At 42.8% G+C, this 19,920-nt stretch overlaps 1 protein-coding gene across 1 annotated transcript; it reads right to left on the reverse strand.

The window, feature by feature from the left end:
• Positions 1 to 5,423: 5,423 nt before the first annotated feature.
• On the reverse strand, positions 5,424 to 18,077 carry LOC139413153 (zinc finger protein ZFP2-like). Its single transcript, XM_071160249.1, has 2 exons — positions 17,491 to 18,077; positions 5,424 to 7,160 (listed from the first exon to the last, which is right to left on the reverse strand). The coding sequence occupies exons 1-2, from the start codon at positions 17,873 to 17,875 to the stop codon at positions 5,947 to 5,949; spliced, it is 1,599 nt and encodes a 532-aa protein (XP_071016350.1). The 5' UTR covers positions 17,876 to 18,077; the 3' UTR covers positions 5,424 to 5,946.
• Between the last annotated feature and the right edge of the window lie 1,843 nt (positions 18,078 to 19,920).

Raw genomic sequence — 19,920 nt, forward strand, 5'->3', positions numbered from 1 at the left:
GGCGCAGGACTCCCTGCCTGCCTGACCTCCTCGTACAGGTGCCTGTGGTCTAAACCTACTCGGGCAACTTCAACCTCGGGGTGCGCACGCAGCCACTTGGCCGCATGGCCAAAATGCCACGGCAGCTGTTCCGCCCGAGGACCCGCGTTAGACCACACCATTACGCGTCTCGCCTTATACGAGAAGAACACCCGCAGGAGGTAACCGGACGGGTGTATAACCGGACGAGCAAGCTCCGTCAACAAGAAAGAAACAAAAATGGCGTCCAGCTTGAGGGGGAAATGTGGTACCCCCCTACCTCCCTCCCCGATGGGACAGATCATGCGTGCCCTGGCGACCCACTCGCACCTGCCACTCCACATAAACTGAAACACAAGTCTCACTAGAGGCCTCCTCAGACAAGCCGGCAATGGGTAGATGTATGCCACATACAAAAGAGACGGCAACACATCCACCTTTAGGACCAGGACTTTGCCCATAAAAGACAAATACCTAGCCTTCCACATTGCTAGCTTCCTCTGTACCACTGCGATACGCATGTTCCAGTTTAGCGTCGCTGAGCCGGAGGTCTCAAAATGAACCCCGAGAATCCTCAGGGCCCCTTCACAGAGAGATAACCCCCCAGGCACATCCGTTCTACCGCGCCATCTTCCGAAAAACTTGACGGAAGACTTTACATGGTTCAGAACTGCTCCCGACGCTCGGGTGAAATCCCCAAAGATGGCAAGGGACCTTGTCAGGCACGAGTCCTTGCACAACAGCAAGGAAGTGTCGTCGGCGTACTGCGTCATCTTAACACGCAGCCCACCGCTTCCAGGGATCAACAAGCCTTCCACCCCTGTGTCTGCCCTAATGGCAGCCCCCAGAGGCTCCATGTACAGAACGAAGAGGAGAGCCGAGAGTGGGCATCCCTGCCTGACCCCAGACGAGAGGTCAAAAACGTCACCTAAGTGACTATTTACACTAACTCGACACCCCGCTCCGACATATAAAGTACGGATCCATCCTATAAACTTCTCCCCAAATCCTAATCTACCTAACACCCTGAATAGAAAAGATCTATTCACGCGATCAAAAGCTTTCGCCTGATCTAGCGCTGCTACCATTAAAGGCAGCCCTCTATCTTCAACCCAAGCGATGGAATCCCTGATCAACTGTAGGTTCCATCTTATAGAGCGGCCCTCTACCCCGCACGTCTGATCCTCGTGGACGACGTAGGGAAGGGCTGTGCGCAACCGGTCTGCTAAAACCTTTGCAAGAATCTTGTAATCTACGCACAGCATGGTCAATGGCCGCCAGTTGCCAAGGTCAGTTGCTTCCCCCTTCTTATAAAGAAGTGACAGCACACCAACAGCCATTGATCCCCCCGGGACCCCCGTCTCAAGGATGGCCTTCAAGACTTCGAGAACCACTGGTCCAAGTATACCCCAAAACTTGAGGTAAAACTCAGCCGGCAGCCCATCCATCCCAGGCACCTTCCCTTTTCCCATCCTCCTAAGAGCGCTCTCAACCTCTTCTAGTGAGATCTGGGCCTCCATCACGTCTCTAATGTCCTCTGGCAACCGCCGGGACAAGTGTTCTAAAAACACGTTTCCCTGCTCTACATCTATTTCCCTTTCCTTAAATAAACCTTGGAAATGATCAGTTGTCACCCTGACCATTTCCTCTGGTTTACTTACTATACTACCATTTTCTTCCCTAACTCCCTTCATTACCTTCCTACTCTGTCTGGCCCTAACCGACTTAAAGAACATAGCGGAACAAGTCTCATTATGTTCTAGAAAGCCACTATGCGCACGCTCCAGGAAAGCTCGAGCCTTCTGCTCCTGCAGCTCCCTGAGCTGCGCCTTTAGGGCTGCGAATCTCTCCCAGTCAATCGACCCGCCGAGGTTGCCTGCCTCGTACTCGAGTTCAATTAACCTTTGGATACGATCCACCTCCCTCCTTTCCTCCCTTTTTTTTCCTTCTACAATATCCTATTATAAAAGCCCTTATCCTCCCCTTGACTAAATCCCACCACTCTAACACCCCCTCGCACATGGACCGGAGGCCGTCAAGCCTCCGAAAGAAACAAAAAAAAGCATCAACGAAAGCCTGCTCCTCCAGTATATCCCGATCTAACTTCCAGTACCCCCTACCGAAGAGGCAGACTGGCGACCCCACCTGCAGGAACACCCCGTCGTGATCCGTGAAGAAAACAGGCAACAGCCGCCCAGACAACTGACCCAAAGACCTGGATACAAAAATGTAGTCGAGCCTCCGCGCAACCCCCCTGGAGTTGCGCCATGTAGGACCGACCATTGCCGGAGTAGTGTGCAGGCCACCATCAACCAGACCATGGCAAGCCATTAGCCCAGAGATGGCACCTGCACTGCTATCACCGCCTAACCCTAAATCTATATTAAAGTCTCCTCCTATCACCAAGTGCCTGTTTGTAACACACAGGGGCGCCAGACAGTCCACCATCTCCCTCCTGTCTGCCGCCACCTGTGGCCCATACACCCCAATTAACCTATATCTAGCTTCTCTAAACTTAACATCTATCCCCAAATCTCTACCCTGCATTATTACAAAAGTGTTCTCTATTTTAACCTCTCTATGCCCACACAAAATCCCTACTCCTGTTGAGTGCACCCCTCCTATGCCCCAAAAAGATTCCCCCTTATCCCACTCCCTCTTAAATCTACACACATCCCCACCATCCCTCAGGTGAGCCTCCTGTAAAAAACAGAAATCAAACCCCACACCCTCTAAATAACAAAAAAACGCCCTCCTTTTAACATTATCCCTTAACCCCCTAACATTTAGACTAAAAAAAGAAACAGAACTATTCATTTAATTATTTACAACAAATAAAAACCCCAAAACCCAAAGAAAAACCAGGAGACTCACCCGATGCTCCCCTGGTCCATCTCCACCGGCGGGGACGTCCTCTCCTCTCCTGACGCCCCCCCGTCCTCCATCCCAACCCATGATCCAGGCAGTGTGTTGGGTCCTCCCTCCCCACCCACCATCCCCCCCTCCCTGTTTGCCTCAGGGCTGCATATAGGGGACCCCATCTCCCCAAACAGGAGTTGGGATCCCTCTAGCAAACAACCCACCGACCCCTCACTGGAGTCATCCACTAAAATGCAAGGGGCTGAGGCAAACCGGGAGGACAAATTACCCCCCCCCCCCGCCACTCTCTTAACCCCCCCCTCCCCCTCCACACCCCCCTCCCTCTCACTTCCTGCCAAGCTCCCCCTCTTTATCCCTTTCTTCTTTGGTGAAGGAGGTAGCGGGGAGACACAACGTCCCATCCCCACTAACCCCTCCACCAAATCCCTCATTTCGACCTCGAGGAAGCCTGGCAGGCTGTCCCCCCACTCCTTCCCCCCATCTCCCCCCCTCCCACCCCCTCCCCTCCCACATCCACTCCTCCCTCCTTCTCCGTCACTGTCCCCCTTCCCTCTTCCACTCCTTCCACTCCTTCTCGTCCCACTGTCCCCTTCTCCCTCTTCTCTGCTCCTCCACGTTCTTCCACCTTCTTTTTAATCTCTCCTTCTTTTTCCTTCTTTCCATCTTCTCTCCTCTTTCTTTTCGCCTCTTCCTTCTTCCCTTCTTCGTCCTTCTCCGTCCTCTCCCCTGTGCCATCCGTACAATCCGCATGCGTCCTCTCTTTCCTCCCCCCATCCCCCGCTCCCCCCCCAGCTGCAGACGCGTATGACCTGTGACGAGCCGGGCAATCACGCCACAGGTGTGCTCTTGAGCCACACCCGTGGCAAGCCTTGGGCTCGTCACACTCCTTGGCCTCGTGCTCTTCCGACCCACAAAAACAACATTTCTTGGCGCTGCACGAGGCCAGGATATGGCCGTAGGCCATACAACGCCTGCAGAACGGGGGCTGACGTGCATAGTAGAGTGTTCCCCTGTCAGCCCCCAGGGAGAACATCGCCGGAGGATGGAGGTAGCCATCCACACTCTTCGGGGACTCCCTGAGTAACGCCTGGAAACCTCTCCTCCCGTTCCAGAAACCCAGGGAGTCCCTGAGGTACCTCGCTGAGGAGACATTGTCCATGTACCTCCCCAGAAAGGCCCTGACCTCTTCATCTTTCACATGCGGATTGTACATGGTTACGGTGACCACCCTGAAGTTGTTCTTCGCCAGGCTGGTCACCGCATAATGGCACAGGGGTCCCGTTTTCTCCGCTTCCTTTGCCATCTTCATTACTTCATCATGTTTTTCTTCTTTGTGAAACGTCACATCGAAAGCCTTCTCATTCGGGTTCCCTTGAAGGCAGAGCACTTCCTTCACCTCTATCCTGAGGCATCCCATCAATATGGTCCTTCCAAAAGTTTCCCTGCCCCAAGGTTCCATCTCCTTTTCAGTCCATGAAAATCTTACGGTATTTGCTATACCAATCGCCGGAACCGACCAGGTTTGTATTCATTTTTTTTTTTTTAAGAAAAAAAGCTCTGTGAAAACATCTTTAAACCAAAAAGGTGGAGCAACTAAAGGTGTTGACTCTCCACATCTATCAAGACAACTGGAGCACTGGGCCAGACACTCTTAAATAGAACCTGGACCAGCTCAGGTGAAACACCTTCCCACTAACGAGATGGACAAGCCAGCACAGGTGTAACACATACTGACTAATGAGGTGACACCAATTAGTGCACCGAAGACACATTTCAGTTGAATGCATTCAGTTGTACAACTAGGAACTAAGGTATCCCCCTTTCCTACGTGCTAAAGTCCAACCTCAAAACATTAATGGAAAAACCAAAGCCTGTAACACCTTCCACCTTAAGACAACAAATATATCCTATATTTTTGTTGAACAAGTTTCTTACCACCAACAGAGAACAACTTCCATTTCACATTATAATCAACTGCAACGCTTCATCTTCTACAATATAAACATTGTGTCTACTGGCTGTCTACAGTTAAAAACAAAAACACATTTCTAAATAATAATATACAATTGTATCTTTTCTCCTTTTTCTTTCTATAGAATCCTAAAACTCACTTGCTTCTTGAACTCTCGTCCCCCTAAAATACAGAAAAGAATAAGAGATAAAACCCATGTCTAACGTTGTTGGATCGGGGCCCAGTCCCCAATGTCATGCTCTAGTACATTTGGTTTGGCACATCTGAGAATGAACCCTGATATTTTAAAAGCAGGGCAACAATGTCAATATAATTGCACCCCAAAATTGTCAGTTGGTTGCATAAATAATTATGATTACTAAATGTTACATGAATTGTAAATATGAAATATCAAAACTAAATGTACACCCCTTTGTTAATATGTATTGGCAATTATTCATTTAGTGGTGAGGCATGGAATAATCTTTTGTCAGGCTGGATGTTTGAAATATGAGGTGATTTGAGACATGCTTCTTTAGTAGTGGAATAAAGACCATTAGCACTTGAATGTCAAGAAATACTGGAGTGATGTCACATTGTTAATAAAATTGATTATAGACTAATTTATTATACTGCGTCCATGTGAATAGGCTGCAAGTACGTTGGATTTTTTATTTTTAAAATAATTGAAAAAAATGACCCGAAAAGACTAAAACCGAATGTGTTTGGAAGTCGGGCATAGTCTTCTTTTCAATTACATTTTGCTAGGTGGGATGGCCCCAGTTTTAACGTGTCAAAATCAATAACCAATATTATGCAGAGACAGTTGTGATATATTGAAAACCTAAACATAAGTGCTATGTATACACAAACATCTGCCACAATAATCACATTACATTTAAACAAGCACCTTATAAACTGCACAAACACCAGAAATGCTGCTGTTTTGACAAGTAGCAATACATCACTGAAATCGAGTTTGGAGGAAATCAGGTTGTACATGCTGTTGAAACGTTGTGAGGTTATTGAAATACTCCTACTACAATGTTAAACCATTCTACATTGTGACATTTCATTGATATCATGAAACAACTCCTTCATGCATGTATTTTCTGATGTTTAATCAGAGATCTTTTATCAAGGTATCTCTGGTCACATTGATCACAGCTATAAGGTAACTCTCCAGTGTGTATTCTCTGGTGTGACATCAGGCTGTTTGACCGAGTAAAACTCTTCCCACATTTATCACAGTTATAAGGTTTCTCTCCTGTGTGTGTTCTCAGGTGTAATGTCAGCTGGCTAGATGTAGTAAAACTCTTACCACATTGATCGCAGCTAAAAGGTTTCTCTCCTGTGTGTGTTCTCAGGTGTAAAGTCAGCTGGCTAGATGTAGTAAAACTCTTCCCACATTGATCACAGCTAAAAGGTTTCTCTCCCGTGTGTGTTCTCTGGTGTATAGTTAGACAGCTAGACCTAGTAAAACTCTTCCCACATTGATTACAGCTAAATGGTTTATCTCCTGTGTGTGTTCTCTGGTGTAAAGTTAGACAGCTAGACCTAGTAAAACTCTTCCCACATAGATTACAACTATAAGATTTCTCTCCTGTGTGTGTTATCTGGTGGACTATCAAGGAGCTTGAAGCAGTAAAACTCTTTCCACATTGATCACAGCCATAAGATTTCGCTCCTGTGTGTGTCCGCTGGTGTACTGTCAGGTTGTTTAGCTGTGTAAAACTCTTCCCACATTGATCACAGCTATAAGGTTTCTCTCCTGTGTGTGTCCGCTGGTGTACTATCAGGTTGTTTAGCTGAGTAAAACTCTTCCCACATTGATCACAGCTAAATGGTTTCTCTCCTGTGTGTGTTCTCTTGTGTATAGTTAGATAGCTAGATGTAGTAAAACTCTTCTCACATTGATTACAGCTATAAGGTTTCTCTCCTGTGTGTGTCCGCTGGTGTACTATCAGGCTGATTAGCTGAGTATAACTCTTCCCACATTGATCACAGCCATAAGGTTTCTCTCCAGTGTGTATTCTCTGGTGTGATTTCAGGGTTTGTAGACGAATAAATGTTTTCCCACATTGATCACAGCCAAAAGATTTCTCTCCTGTGTGAATTCTTTGATGTATTTTAAGGTCTACTTTAGAGTTGAATCTCTTCCCACATTCAGAGCCGCAGTTGGATTTCTTCCCTGTGGGTCTCTGCTGGTGTTTCTTGAGGAGTTCTGATCTGGAGAGACTCTTCTCTGCCTCCTCAGCATCATGATGTTGTTGAGGTTCCCCAGAGGATCCACGATAGTCCCGTCTCTCTCCTATGTGAACGACAAAGTCAGACAGATGGTTAGTGATCCCTTCCCGCGCCAATCCCGTTATTTGACAACAATAGCAGAGTGCCAAATTCAAAAACAGAAATACTCATAATAATAAATAAATCATACAAGTGTTATACATGGGTTTAAATATGAACTTCTTGTTAATCCGGGCACAGCATCAGATTTCAAAAAGGCTTTATGGCGAAGCAAACCATGCTATTATCTGAGGATAGCACCCCATCAAACATACACATGAAAATCATAATTCATCTCGCCAGGCACAACACAAAAGTCAGAAATAACATATAATTAATGCCTTACCTTTGAAGATCTTCTTCTATTGGCACTCCAATATGTCCATCGAACATCACATCTTTTTGTTTCGATAAATTCTGTCGTTATATATCCAAAATGTCCATTTATTTGGTGCGTTTGATTCAGAAATACACCGGTTCCAACTCGTCCAACATGACTACACATGATCTAATAAGTTACCTGTAAACTTGATCCAAACATTTCAAATAACTTTCCTAATCCAACTTTAGGTATTTTTAAATGTAAATAATCAATACAATTTAAAACGGAATAAACTGTGTTCAATACCGGAGGAAAACAAAGTGGAGCTTTTAGGTCGCGCGCCTCAACCACAACAGTACACTTCACCCTCGTTCGGAACAGGGCTTCTTCATTTCTCAAAGGAAAAAACATCAACCAATTTCTAGACTGTTGACATCTAGTGGAAGCGATAGGAACTGCAAGCAAATGCCTTAGAATTCTAGATTTCCATTGAGAAGAGAGTGACCCCCCCAAAAAAAATCCTGGATGGTTTGCCCTCGGGGTTTCGCCTGCCAAATAATTTCTGTTATACTCACAGACATCATTCAAACAGTTTTAGAACCTTCAGTGTTTTCTATCCACATCTACTAATAATATGCATATCCTAGCTTCTGGGCCTGAGTAGCAGGCAGTTTACTTTGGGCACACTTTTCATCCGGATGTGAAAATAGTGCCCCCTAGCCTGAAGAAGTTTTGAAGGCCCACAACAGCAGAAATCCACTGTTTATTTGAGGTAAAAGGTTATGCCCATAGCGTACCCACGAAGTTGTACAACAATTGATGTCTTAAATGATTTGACAATTAAGACAGTCAAGTTAGCAACAAGTCAAATTTTGTCTTGTTTTCATATTAGTATTAATTAGAAACAAGTTATTAAAGTTGCTGAAACTCTAAGCAGTGTGCCAGAAGACTTTTGGTCTCCAATATAGGCCACTTTCTGTGTTTGCTAAAATTGCAGCACGAGGGCGATGCACACGCAATTTGGTAGCAGAAACTCCTCCCTGCTAATGAGGAAACAGCTAGTTATGGATGTAGTATATTTGGTTGTAAAAAAACTCCTCCCTGCTAATGAGGAAACTGCTAGTTATGGATGTAGTATATCTGGTTGGAGCAAAAATGGTGAGCGAAGATTTGTTTTTTACAATGTATTCTGAATATTACAGAGCACAATCAGCGTAAGATCAGGAGTGCTACTCAAGGAAACTCACATTAAGCTCTGTGTCTATTCACCAGTTCACCACCATGGGGAAAAACTCAGGGGAGTTCTCGTCGGCTGACAGCAAATATAGCATCCATTTCCAGGTTGCTTACAGTGGGGCAAAAAAGTATTTAGTCAGCCACCAATTGTGCATGTTCTCCCACTTAAAAACATGAGAGAGGCCTGTCATTTTCATCATAGGTACACTTCAACTATGACAGACAAAATGAGAAAAAAAATCCAGAAAACCACATTGTAGGATTTTTAATGAATTTATTTGCAAATTATGGTGGAAAATAAGTATTTGTTCAATAACAAAAGTTTATCTCAATACTTTGTTATATACCCTCTGTTGGCAATGACAGAGGTCAAACGTTTTCTGTAAGTCTTCACAAGGTTTTCACACACTGTTGCTGGTATTTTGGCCCATTCCTCCATGCAGATCTCCTCTAGAGCAGTGATGTTTTGGGGCTGTTGCTGGGCAACACGGACTTTCAACTCCCTCCAAAGATTTTCTATGGGGTTGAGATCTGGAGACTGGCTAGGCCACTCCAGGACCTTGAAATGCTTCTTACGAAGCCACTCCTTCGTTGCCCGGGCGGTATGTTTGGGATCATTGTCATGCTGAAAAACCCAGCCACGTTTCATCTTCAATGCCCTTACTGATGGAAGGAGGTTTTCACTCAAAATCTCACGATACATGGCTCCATTCATTCTTTCCTTTACACGGATCAGTTGTCCTGGTCCCTTTGCAGAAAAACAGCCCCAAAGCATGATGTTTCCACCCCCATGCTTCACAGTAGGTATGGTGTTCTTTGGATGCAACTCAGCATTCTTTGTCCTCCAAACACGACGAGTTGAGTTTTTACCAAAAAGTTACATTTTGGTTTCATCTGACTGTATGACATTCTCCCAATCTTCTTCTGGATCATCCAAATGCTCTCTAGCACACTTCAGACGGGCCTGGGCATGTACTGGCTTAAGCAGGGGGACACGTCTGGCACGTCCATTTCCAAATAATTGCTCCCACAGTTGATTTCTTCAAACCAAGCTGCTTATCTATTGCAGATTCAGTCTTCCCAGCCTGGTGCAGGTCTACAATTTTGTTTCTGGTGTCCTTTAACAGCTCTTTGGTCTTGGCCATAGTGGAGTTTGGAGTGTGACTGTTTGAGGTTGTGGACAGGTGTCTTCTATACTGATAAGTTCAAACAGGTGCCATTAATACAGGTAACGAGGAGGACAGAGGAGCCTCTTAAAGAAGAAGTTACAGGTCTGTGAGAGCCAGAAATCTTGCTTGTTTGTAGGTGACCAAATACTTATTTTCCAACATAATTTGCAAATACAGTGCCTTGCGAAAGTATTCGGCCCCCTTGAACTTTGCAACCTTTTGCCACATTTCAGGCTTCAAACATAAAGATATAAAACTGTATTTTTTTGTGGAGAATCAACAACAAGTGGGACACAATCATGAAGTGGAACGACATTTATTGGATATTTCAAACTTTTTTAACAAATCAAAAACTGAAAAATTGGGCGTGCAAAATTATTCAGCCCCTTTACTTTCAGTGCAGCAAACTCTCTCCAGAAGTTCAGTGAGGATCTCTGAATGATCCAATGTTGACCTAATTGACTAATGATGATAAATACAATCCACCTGTGTGTAATCAAGTCTCCGTATAAATGCACCTGCACTGTGATAGTCTCAGAGGTCCGTTAAAAGCGAAGAGAGCATCATGAAGAACAAGAAACACACCAGGCAGGTCTGAGATACTGTTGTGAAGAAGTTTAAAGCCGGATTTGGATACAAAAATATTTCCCAAGCTTTAAACATCCCAAGGAGCACTGTGCAAGCGATAATATTGAAATGGAAGGAGTATCAGACCACTGCAAATCTACCAAGACCTGGCCGTCCCTCTAAACTTTCAGCTCATACAAGGAGAAGACTGATCAGAGATGCAGCCAAGAGGCCCATGATCACTCTGGATGAACTGCAGAGATCTACAGCTGAGGTGGGAGACTCTGTCCATAGGACAACAATCAGTCGTATATTGCACAAATCTGGCCTTTATGGAAGAGTGGCAAGAAGAAAGCCATTTCTTAAAGATATCCATAAAAAGTGTTGTTTAAAGTTTTCCAAAAGCCACCTGGGACACCAAACATGTGGAAGAAGGTGCTCTGGTCAGATGAAACCAAAATTGAACTTTTTGGCAACAATGCAAAACGTTATGTTTGGCGTAAAAGCAACACAGCTCATCACCCAGAACACACCATCCCCACTGTCAAACATGGTGGTGGCAGCATCATGGTTTGGGCATGCTTTTCTTCAGCAGGGACAGGGAAGATGGTTAAAATTGATGGGAAGATGGATGGAGCCAAATACAGGACCATTCTGGAAGAAAACCTGATTCTGAGTCTGCAAAAGACCTGAGACTGGGACGGAGATTTGTCTTCCAACAAGACAATGATCCAAAACATAAAGCAAAATCTACAATGGAATGGTTCAAAAATAAACATATCCAGGTGTTAGAATGGCCAAGTCAAAGTCCAGACCTGAATCCAATCGAGAATCTGTGGAAAGAACTGAAAACTGCTGTTCACAAATGCTCTCCATCCAACCTCACTGAGCTCGAGCTGTTTTGCAAGGAGGAATGGGAAAAAAATTCAGTCTCTCGATGTGCAAAACTGATAGAGACATACCCCAAGCGACTTACAGCTGTAATCGCAGCAAAAGGTGGCGCTACAAAGTATTAACTTAAGGGGGCTGAATAATTTTGCACGCCCAATTTTTCCGTTTTTGATTTGTTAAAAAAGTTTGAAATATCCAATAAATGTCGTTCCACTTCATGATTGTGTCCCACTTGTTGTTAATTCTTCACAAAAAAATACAGTTTTATATCTTTATGTTTGAAGCCTGAAATGTGGCAAAAGGTCGCAAAGTTCAAGGGGGCCGTATACTTTCGCAAGGCACTGTAAATTCATAAAAAATCCTACAATGTGATTTTCTGGATTTTTTTTCTCATTTTGTCTGTCATAGTTGTAGTGTACCTATGATGAAAATTACAGGCCTCTCATCTTTTTAAGTGGGAGACCTTGCACAATTGGTGGCTGACTAAATACTTTTTTGCCCCACTGTATACTACTATACTATTTGTTTTACTGTCACAAATCAATTGCTTTATTCTTCAACACTTCAACCAGTAAAATGCTCTTTGGCTAGCTTTACCATCAGCCTGACAATGAGGGTTTGTACACTATGTGTATGCCAATTGGCCCATAACTTAACTTAAAAATAACATAAACCTCGAGTACACGTCCTGGTAATCTGTCTGGCCCTGCGGCCTTGTGAATGTTGACCTGTTTAAAGGTCTTACTCACACCGGCTGCGGGGAGTGTGATCACACAGTTGTCTGGAACAGCTGGTGCTCTCATGCATGTTTCAGTGTTATTTTCCTCGCAGCAAGCGTAGAAGTATTTTTGCTCGTCTGGTAGAGCGTCGGAGCCGGTGTAGTACGATTCGATCTTAGTCCTGTATTGACACTTTGCTTGTTTGATGGTTCGTCGGAGGGCATAGCGGGATTTCTTATAAGTTCCCGGGTTAGAGTCCTGCTCCTTGAAAGCAGCAGCTCTTGCCTTTAGCTCAGCATGGATGTTGCCTGTAATCCATGGCTTCTGGTTGGGGTATGTAAGTATGGTCACTGTGGGGACGACGTCATCGATGCACTTATTGATGAAGCCAATGACTGATGTGGTGTAGTCCTCAATGCCATCGGAAGAATCCCGGAACATAATCGACTGTGCTAGCAAAACAGTCCAGTAGCTTCGCATCTGCTTCATCTGCTTTTTATTGACCACTGGTGTTTCCTGCTTTCATTTTTGCTTGTAAACAGGGATCAGGAGGATAGAATTATGGTCAGATTTGCCAAATGGAGGGCGAGGGAGAGCTTTGTACGCGTCTCTCTGTGTGAGGAGAAAAGGTGGTCTAGAGTTGTTTTCCCTCTCATTGCACATTTAACATGCTGGTAGAAATGAGGTAAAAACAGATTTAGATTTCCCTGCATTAAAGTTCCCGGCCACTAGGAGCGCTGTCTCTGGAAGCATTTTCCTGTTTGCTTATGGCAGAATATAGCTCATTGAGTGTGGTCTTCGTGCCAGCATCAGTCTGTGGTGGTATGTTGACAGCTACGAAAAATACAGACAAACTCTCTAGATAGATAGAGTATCTCATGATAAGCTGTAGACAAACTACCTCAGGCGAGCAAAACCTTGAGACTTCCTTAGATATCGTGCACCAGCTGTTATTTACAAAAATACATAGTCCCACACCCCTGGTCTTACCAGACGCCGCTGTTCCATCCTGCCAATGCAGCGTATAATCAGCCAGCTGTATGTTGATAATGTCATCAGTCAGCCACGACTCCGCATTAGATATTACAGTTTTTAATGTCTCGTTGGTATGTTAATCTTCCTCGTAGGTTATCGATTTTATTTTCCAAAGATTGCACGTTTGCTAGTAGAATTGAAGGCAGTGGGGGTTTACTCGACCGCATACAAATCCTCACAAGGCAGTCCGATCTCCGCCTCCTTTTTCTCAGTCTTCTCTTCACGCAAATGACGGGGATTTGGGCCTGAAAGCAATATGTCCCTCACATAGGGCTCTTCGGACTCGTGAAGGAAAAAAATTATTCCAGCTCGAGGTGGTGAGTAATCAATGTTCTGATGTCCAGAAGTTATTTTCGGTCATAAGAGACGGTAGCAGCAACATTATGTACAAAATAAGATTTAAAAAAATAAGTTACAAACAAAGCAAAACAAACGAACAAAAACACAATTGGTCAGGAGCAGGTAAAACGTCAGCCATATTCTTCGGCACCATTCTTGCGTTCTTACCCGCTACTCAAAGTGCTCTGAACAAATTAAGGGAATATTCTCACGGGGCAGAAATCTCAGAGATCAATTGGTAAACTCTGATTTACCACCCCACAATACTCCTGCACAACATCTATTTGCACCTCTCCCGGATGGAAACTACAAGTGTAATGGCTGCGCTCAATGCAATGGCACTTGTAAATGTAGATCCTTCAAACACCACCAAACAGGGAAACAGATCCCAATCAAAGGTGTTATCACATGCTTCACTAAGGCAGTTATTTATCTTATAACTTTTTGGAAGCGAACCCCTTATTTCTTCCCTACATTATATCGGCATCAAACACATCACCGTCCCTAAGAGAGGGGGTGACCTCGACAATTTATTGTTAAGAACTAGAGGCTGCCTGGATGTTTAATTTAAAGAGCCTTACTCCCGTCGGTCTCAACATACTTAATGAGTATATACTACATACTATTAGTTCACTGTAGTATACTGTAACTACATATTTAATGAGTATATACTGCATACTATTAGTTAATTGTAGTATACTGTAACCGAACCGTTTCCTTTCAGTTGAACGCTCTTCTCCTGTCTACCGGAAGTTCATGCTGTTGCATTGCAACCTCTTGCTAGCTAGTTAGCATAACACATTACTAGTTAGACATTTTACGATTTCATCTTGTGGTTTCTTAAATTTAATCTTGAATACCAGAGTGCTTCATAAATTCAGACCGTTGTCAGATTGTCTGTTTATAAATTCATCCCGTTTCTCTCTTGGGGCTACTGGCCGCTCCGGCCGAGGAGTTGGGTTGATTTGACCGTTCTGACCTCAGCTTGCTGGCTACTTCCAGACACAAATGAGACTCTGACCATTTTACTCGCCCTAGCAGAGCTGGTTAGGGAGTTTTCATGTCATCCAGAGTGACTGTAACTGTGCTGTTGGAAAACATTTAAATTACGTTTTTTTTTGCCTCCGTTTACTGACACCTGGACACATTGAACGGGTGTTGAGCGCTAGTAAATTCATTATTCTGCTCTCTGGTACTCAGACGAGAGAGCTCTGAAATCAGAGTAGAGAGCCAGAGAGGATTTATGAAAGCATCCGAATGTCCATTGAGAAAGCACAACGACTATACCATTTAGCTAAGAATGACGGGAATAATCAAGCCAATAAACGTTGGGTAGTTAGAATATAGTTAATATACTGGCATGTTTGATGTATAAGTAGCCAACTAACGTTAGGTAGCGAGTTAACATACCGGTGCATACTGCTGTAATAAAATGCTAACAAATTGTCAGACAAAATAACGTGTAAGGTAACTTATTGGAAAAGTCATTACTTTATTACATTGCTCAACATTTTCTTAACATTTGTTATAATTAGTTAAAACAATGAATTTGTATCGGCTCTCGTTGGACTTCGGCTGAATATGTTCCGCCATTTTCTTCAAATCTGAAACCGATGTGAAGCCACGCCCATTTCCTGAAGAATTGCATTATGGGCCCTAACGTACTGCGTGTTTACGTCATATTATGGTGAATTGAGAACGACATCCGGGAACTTTTGGCATACTAAACATCATACTATGACCAATAAGCATACTATATACTCAATTAACATCAAAAATAGCAGTTAGTATGAGTATTCTAACACAGCTAATGACTAATCAACAGCTAACAATTTGACCCCCACAGGAAATCTACACTGGCAGTTATAGAAAGACCCATTTACTATATAACCATTGATTATTGAAAAGTATAACTTATAAATGCCTCAAATGTTTCAACTGTATTACCCCATCAGAAACTAAAACATAATCTTGTATAACGCCACTGTTTGTAACGCCACTGTATAGCCTCGAAATCTTGTTAAAACTATCATTTTGACCTCATGGACGGCCAGTCCTTGTATTTATAGTGTAGTGAATTCACGGGGTAGTCCTGAGCTGGACTCAAACCTGGGTCCAGCGACTGTCAAGCCAACACCTTAACTTCTTTGGGGTAGGGGGCAGTATTGGGAATTTTGGATGAAAAACATGCCCAAATTAATCAGCCCGCTACTCAGCCATAAAAGCTAGAATATGCATATAATTAGTACATTTGAAAACTGTTTCAATGATGTCTGTGAGTATAACATAACTCATATGGCAGGAAAAAACCTGAGAAAAAATCCAACCAGGAAGTGGGAAATCTGAGGTTTGTAGTTTTTCAACTCAGCCCCTATTGAAGATACAGTGGGATATTAGTTATGTTTCACTTCCCAAAGCTTCCACTAGATATCAACAGTATTTAGAAACTGTTTTGAGAATTCTACTCTAAAGGAGGGGCTCATAAGGGCTCTTTGAGTGAGTGGTCTGGCAGAGTGCCACATTCTCGGTCTGGCACGCTCACGTGAAAGGTAGCTATGTTCCACTTCATTTGTAAAGACAATTTAATTGTCTGGTTGGAACATTAATTAAGATTTATGTTAAAAACACCCTAAAGATTGATTCTAAACATCGTTTGACATGTTGCTACGGACTGTAACAGATGTTCTTTTGACTTTTCGTCTGCTCCGAGTGAATGCGCGTCATGAATGTGGATTACTGGACTGAACGCGCCAACAAATGGAGCTATTTTGACATAAATGATGGACATTATCGAACAGAACAAGCATTTATTGTGGACCCGGGATTCCTGGGAGTGCATTCTGATGAAGATCATCAAAGGTAAGTGAATATTTATCATGCAATTCTGAAATCTGTTGACTCCAACATGGCGGAAATCTGTTTGGTTTGATTTTTGTCGTCTGAGCGCCGTACTGAGATTGTGCTTTTCAGGAAAGTTTTTTTTAAATCTGACACAGCGGTTGCATTAAGGAGAAGTGCATCTATAATTCCATGCATAATACTTGTATTTTCATCAACATTTATTATGAGCATTTCTGTAACTTGATGTGGCTCTCTGCAAAAATCACCGGACTACTGAACGTAACGCGCCAATGTAACCTCAGATTTTTGGATATGAATATGAACTTCCCGAACAAAACATACATGTATTGTGTAACATGAAGTCCTATGAGTGTCATCTGATGAAGATCAAAGGTTAGAGATTAATTGTATCTATATTTCTGCTTTTTGTGACTCCACTCTTTGGTTGGAAAATGGCTGAATGCTTTCTGTGACTTGGCTCTGACATAAACGCCGAAAAGCGTTTTTGAAATCGGACACTGTGGTTGGGTTAACGAGAATTTAAAATATTTCTATGTTTGAGGAATTTTAATTATGGGATTTCTGTTGTTTAGAATTTGGCGCCCTGCAGTTTCACTGGTTGTTAAGAGGTGGGACACTCACGTCCCGAACAATAGCTTTCTACAATAGCTTTCTCTACGAATTTGAGAGTGGTTACACTTCTCCTTCCCCCATCCCTCAGCTGTTTACCAAACCAAGTCTCTGGGCAGCCATTTTGTTGCTGTTTAAAACCCAGGTTGTCCCTTTAAAAAAGGCCACAATCAACCAATCTGCAGTTCAAACAATAACAAAGCTGTAAATCCACCACTGTTTTGGTAATAAGATGATGATGGGTCTGGAGAAATGTAACGACTCAAATTCATAGACAGTCCTACGGATGCAAGGACTGACCATCCATGATTTCAACATTATAGTTTTAACCATGTTTTGATGCTATAGTGGTTGATTTACATTGTTTCTAAACATCGGAGTAAAAACGCTTATTGGAGTAAAAAAAATCTTATTTTGGGTTCTGATGTGGTAGGACAGTTGAACTAAGCTCATGAGGCATGTGTTATATTCTTCAAGAATCAATGGCTATAAATAAACACATTAAAGTCTAAATATGGATGTAGCTATTGCATATTTCCCCTTTAACACCAAACATCAGTTCAACAACTGCAGAGTTTGTGCCTCTGTATGTAAGACAGTACTTACTAGTGTTAACCAGGGCCCGTTCAACGTTAGAACCATTGGATGCCATAACATGCCTTTGGGAATTCGGGCCCAGATATCCAGTTTCATCCTCTTCTTCTTTCAATGTGACAGTAATCTCCCCATCCTCATCTTTCACTCCGAAACATGCCTCTTCCTCTTCTTTCACTGTAACATCCTCCTCTTTTACTCTGAACACGTCTTCCTCTTCTTTCACTGAAACGTCTTTCTCTTCTTCTTTCACTGTAACAGCCTCACCCTCTACTTGTTTTTGTATTGTGACATCCTCCTCTTCCTCTTTCACAACAACGTTCAGCCACAGACCCTGTTTCTCCGTCCAGCACACCTTCTCTTCTTCAGCAGGAGGAGAATAGCTTAGTGAACTCATGGTTGGGATGTTAGCTAGCTATGCTAATGCTAACTTAACCAGCCCACTAGCTGACTAATAACAACACCGTAAATATTACATTAAAACGGATAACTAACTACGTTACACGACAGAAGTGGGTTTAAAACACAGTGGCTAATATACTATAAAGCGTCTAAAGCGCTTTATTGGTTTGGCTATTTTGTCTAGAAAGCTACCGAGGTGGCTGAGTAACTGTTACTGCTGTTGAAAGAAGCGTTCCGTCCACTAGATTATACGTCACACCAACAGCATTGCCTTAAATTTCCAGATCGCCATCTGCTGATTGGAGTGGGTAACGCAGTTGTGTAAAATGTACATTTTATTTTCAGACAAAAAGTTAGTGTAGGGAGTATGTGTTTTTACTCAACAGTGTGGTTAAATACTTACTAACCTAGTTGTTGTCACGATATGGTTTCCTATAAATACAAACAGTTATGTTTTTGCGTTATTACATTTCGGGAATTATTCTAAACTACCCACAATGCAGTATTTCTCAACGTCATATGGATGATCTACTCTGTGTTACTGAGTTTGTATGCCAGTGTAAAGGTGTAATGAAGTTACATTTTTAAATCTCTAGGCAGGTTAGTTAAGGACAAATTCTTATTTACATTGACGGCCTACCCCGGCCAAACCCAGACGATATTGGGTCAATTGTGCGCTGACCTATGCGACTCCAAATCACGGTTTGTTATGCTACAGCCTAACCAGGGTCTGTAGTGAAGCCTCTAGCACTGAGATGCAGTGCCTTAGACTGCTGCGCTGCTCGTGTGTTTACGTTACACTCAGTGATAAAGGTATGGGATTCTGGGTAATCAGCATATTTTTTGAGAATTTTACCTTTATTTAACCAGGCAAGTCAGTTAAGAACAAATTCTTATTTTCAACGACGGCCTAGGAACAGTGGGTTTAACTGCCTGTTCAGGGGCAGAACGACAGATTTGTACTTTGTCAGCTCGGGGATTTGAACTTGCAACCTTTCGGTTACTAGTCCAACACTCTAACCACTAGGCTTCCCTTCAACACAATACCTCATAATGATAAAGCAAAAACAGGTTTTTCAAATGTAACAAAACAACAATTGAAATATTACATTTACATATAGTACCAGTCAAAAGTTTGGACATACCTACTCATTCAAGGGTTTTTATTTGACTTTTTTCTACATTGTAGAATAATAGTGAAGACATCAAAACTATGAAATAACACATATTGAATCATGTAGTAACCAAAAAAGGTTAAACAAATCTAAATATATTTTATATTTGAGATTCTTCAAAGCAGTCACCATTTGCCTTGATGACAGCTTTGCACACTCTTGGCATTCTCTCAACCAGCTTCATGAGGTAGTCACCTGGAATTCACTTCAATTAACAGGTGTGCCAAGTGAAATGTTAATTTGTGGAATTTCTTTCCTTCTTAATGCGTTTGAGCCAATCTGTTGTGTTGTGACAAGGTATGGGTGGCTCTCATGAGGATTGCCACAGGAAAGGAAGACCCAGAGTTACTTCTGCAGCAGAAGATACATTCATTAGAGTTAACTGCACCTCAGATTGCAGCCCAAATAAATGCTTCACAGAGTAACAGACACATCTCAAGATCAACTGTTCAGAGACTGCGTGAATCAGACCTTCATGGTTGGTTGAATTTCTGCATGCAAAAACACTGTTTACAAAAGCCTTGTTAAAGAACAAGAAGGTTCACACACTGTTTACAAAAAAAAATGTTTTTTTTTCAAAAACAAGGACATTTCTAAGTGACCTCAAACTTTTGAATGTTAGTGTACATGATGTATTGTTACACCATATAGGAGCAGTATAGACCTTGTCTGTTCATTATATACATCTACATGATGTATTGTTACACCATGTAGGAGCAGTATAGACCTAGTCTGTTCCTTATATACATATACAAAGGGTCTGAATATTTTACAAATGCACTGTATATTGCTGGCAGAGTTTTCTACCATTGGCAGTTTTGTACACAGTCATGTGATATGTGGTATAGAAAAGTCCAATCTTAGG

Source organism: Oncorhynchus clarkii, chromosome 7 (genome assembly GCF_045791955.1).
Source record: "Oncorhynchus clarkii lewisi isolate Uvic-CL-2024 chromosome 7, UVic_Ocla_1.0, whole genome shotgun sequence".
NCBI classification, from domain to species: Eukaryota; Metazoa; Chordata; class Actinopteri; order Salmoniformes; family Salmonidae; genus Oncorhynchus; species Oncorhynchus clarkii.

Bases quoted from the DNA above. Each gene is read 5' to 3' on its own strand.
- LOC139413153 (XM_071160249.1), bottom strand. From the start codon at position 17,875: ATGAGTTCACTAAGCTATTCTCCTCCTGCTGAAGAAGAGAAGGTGTGC. The intron at 7,161-17,490 runs GTAAGTACTGTC...TCGTTCACATAG, and splicing joins ACGGGCCCTGGTTAACACTA to GAGAGAGACGGGACTATCGT.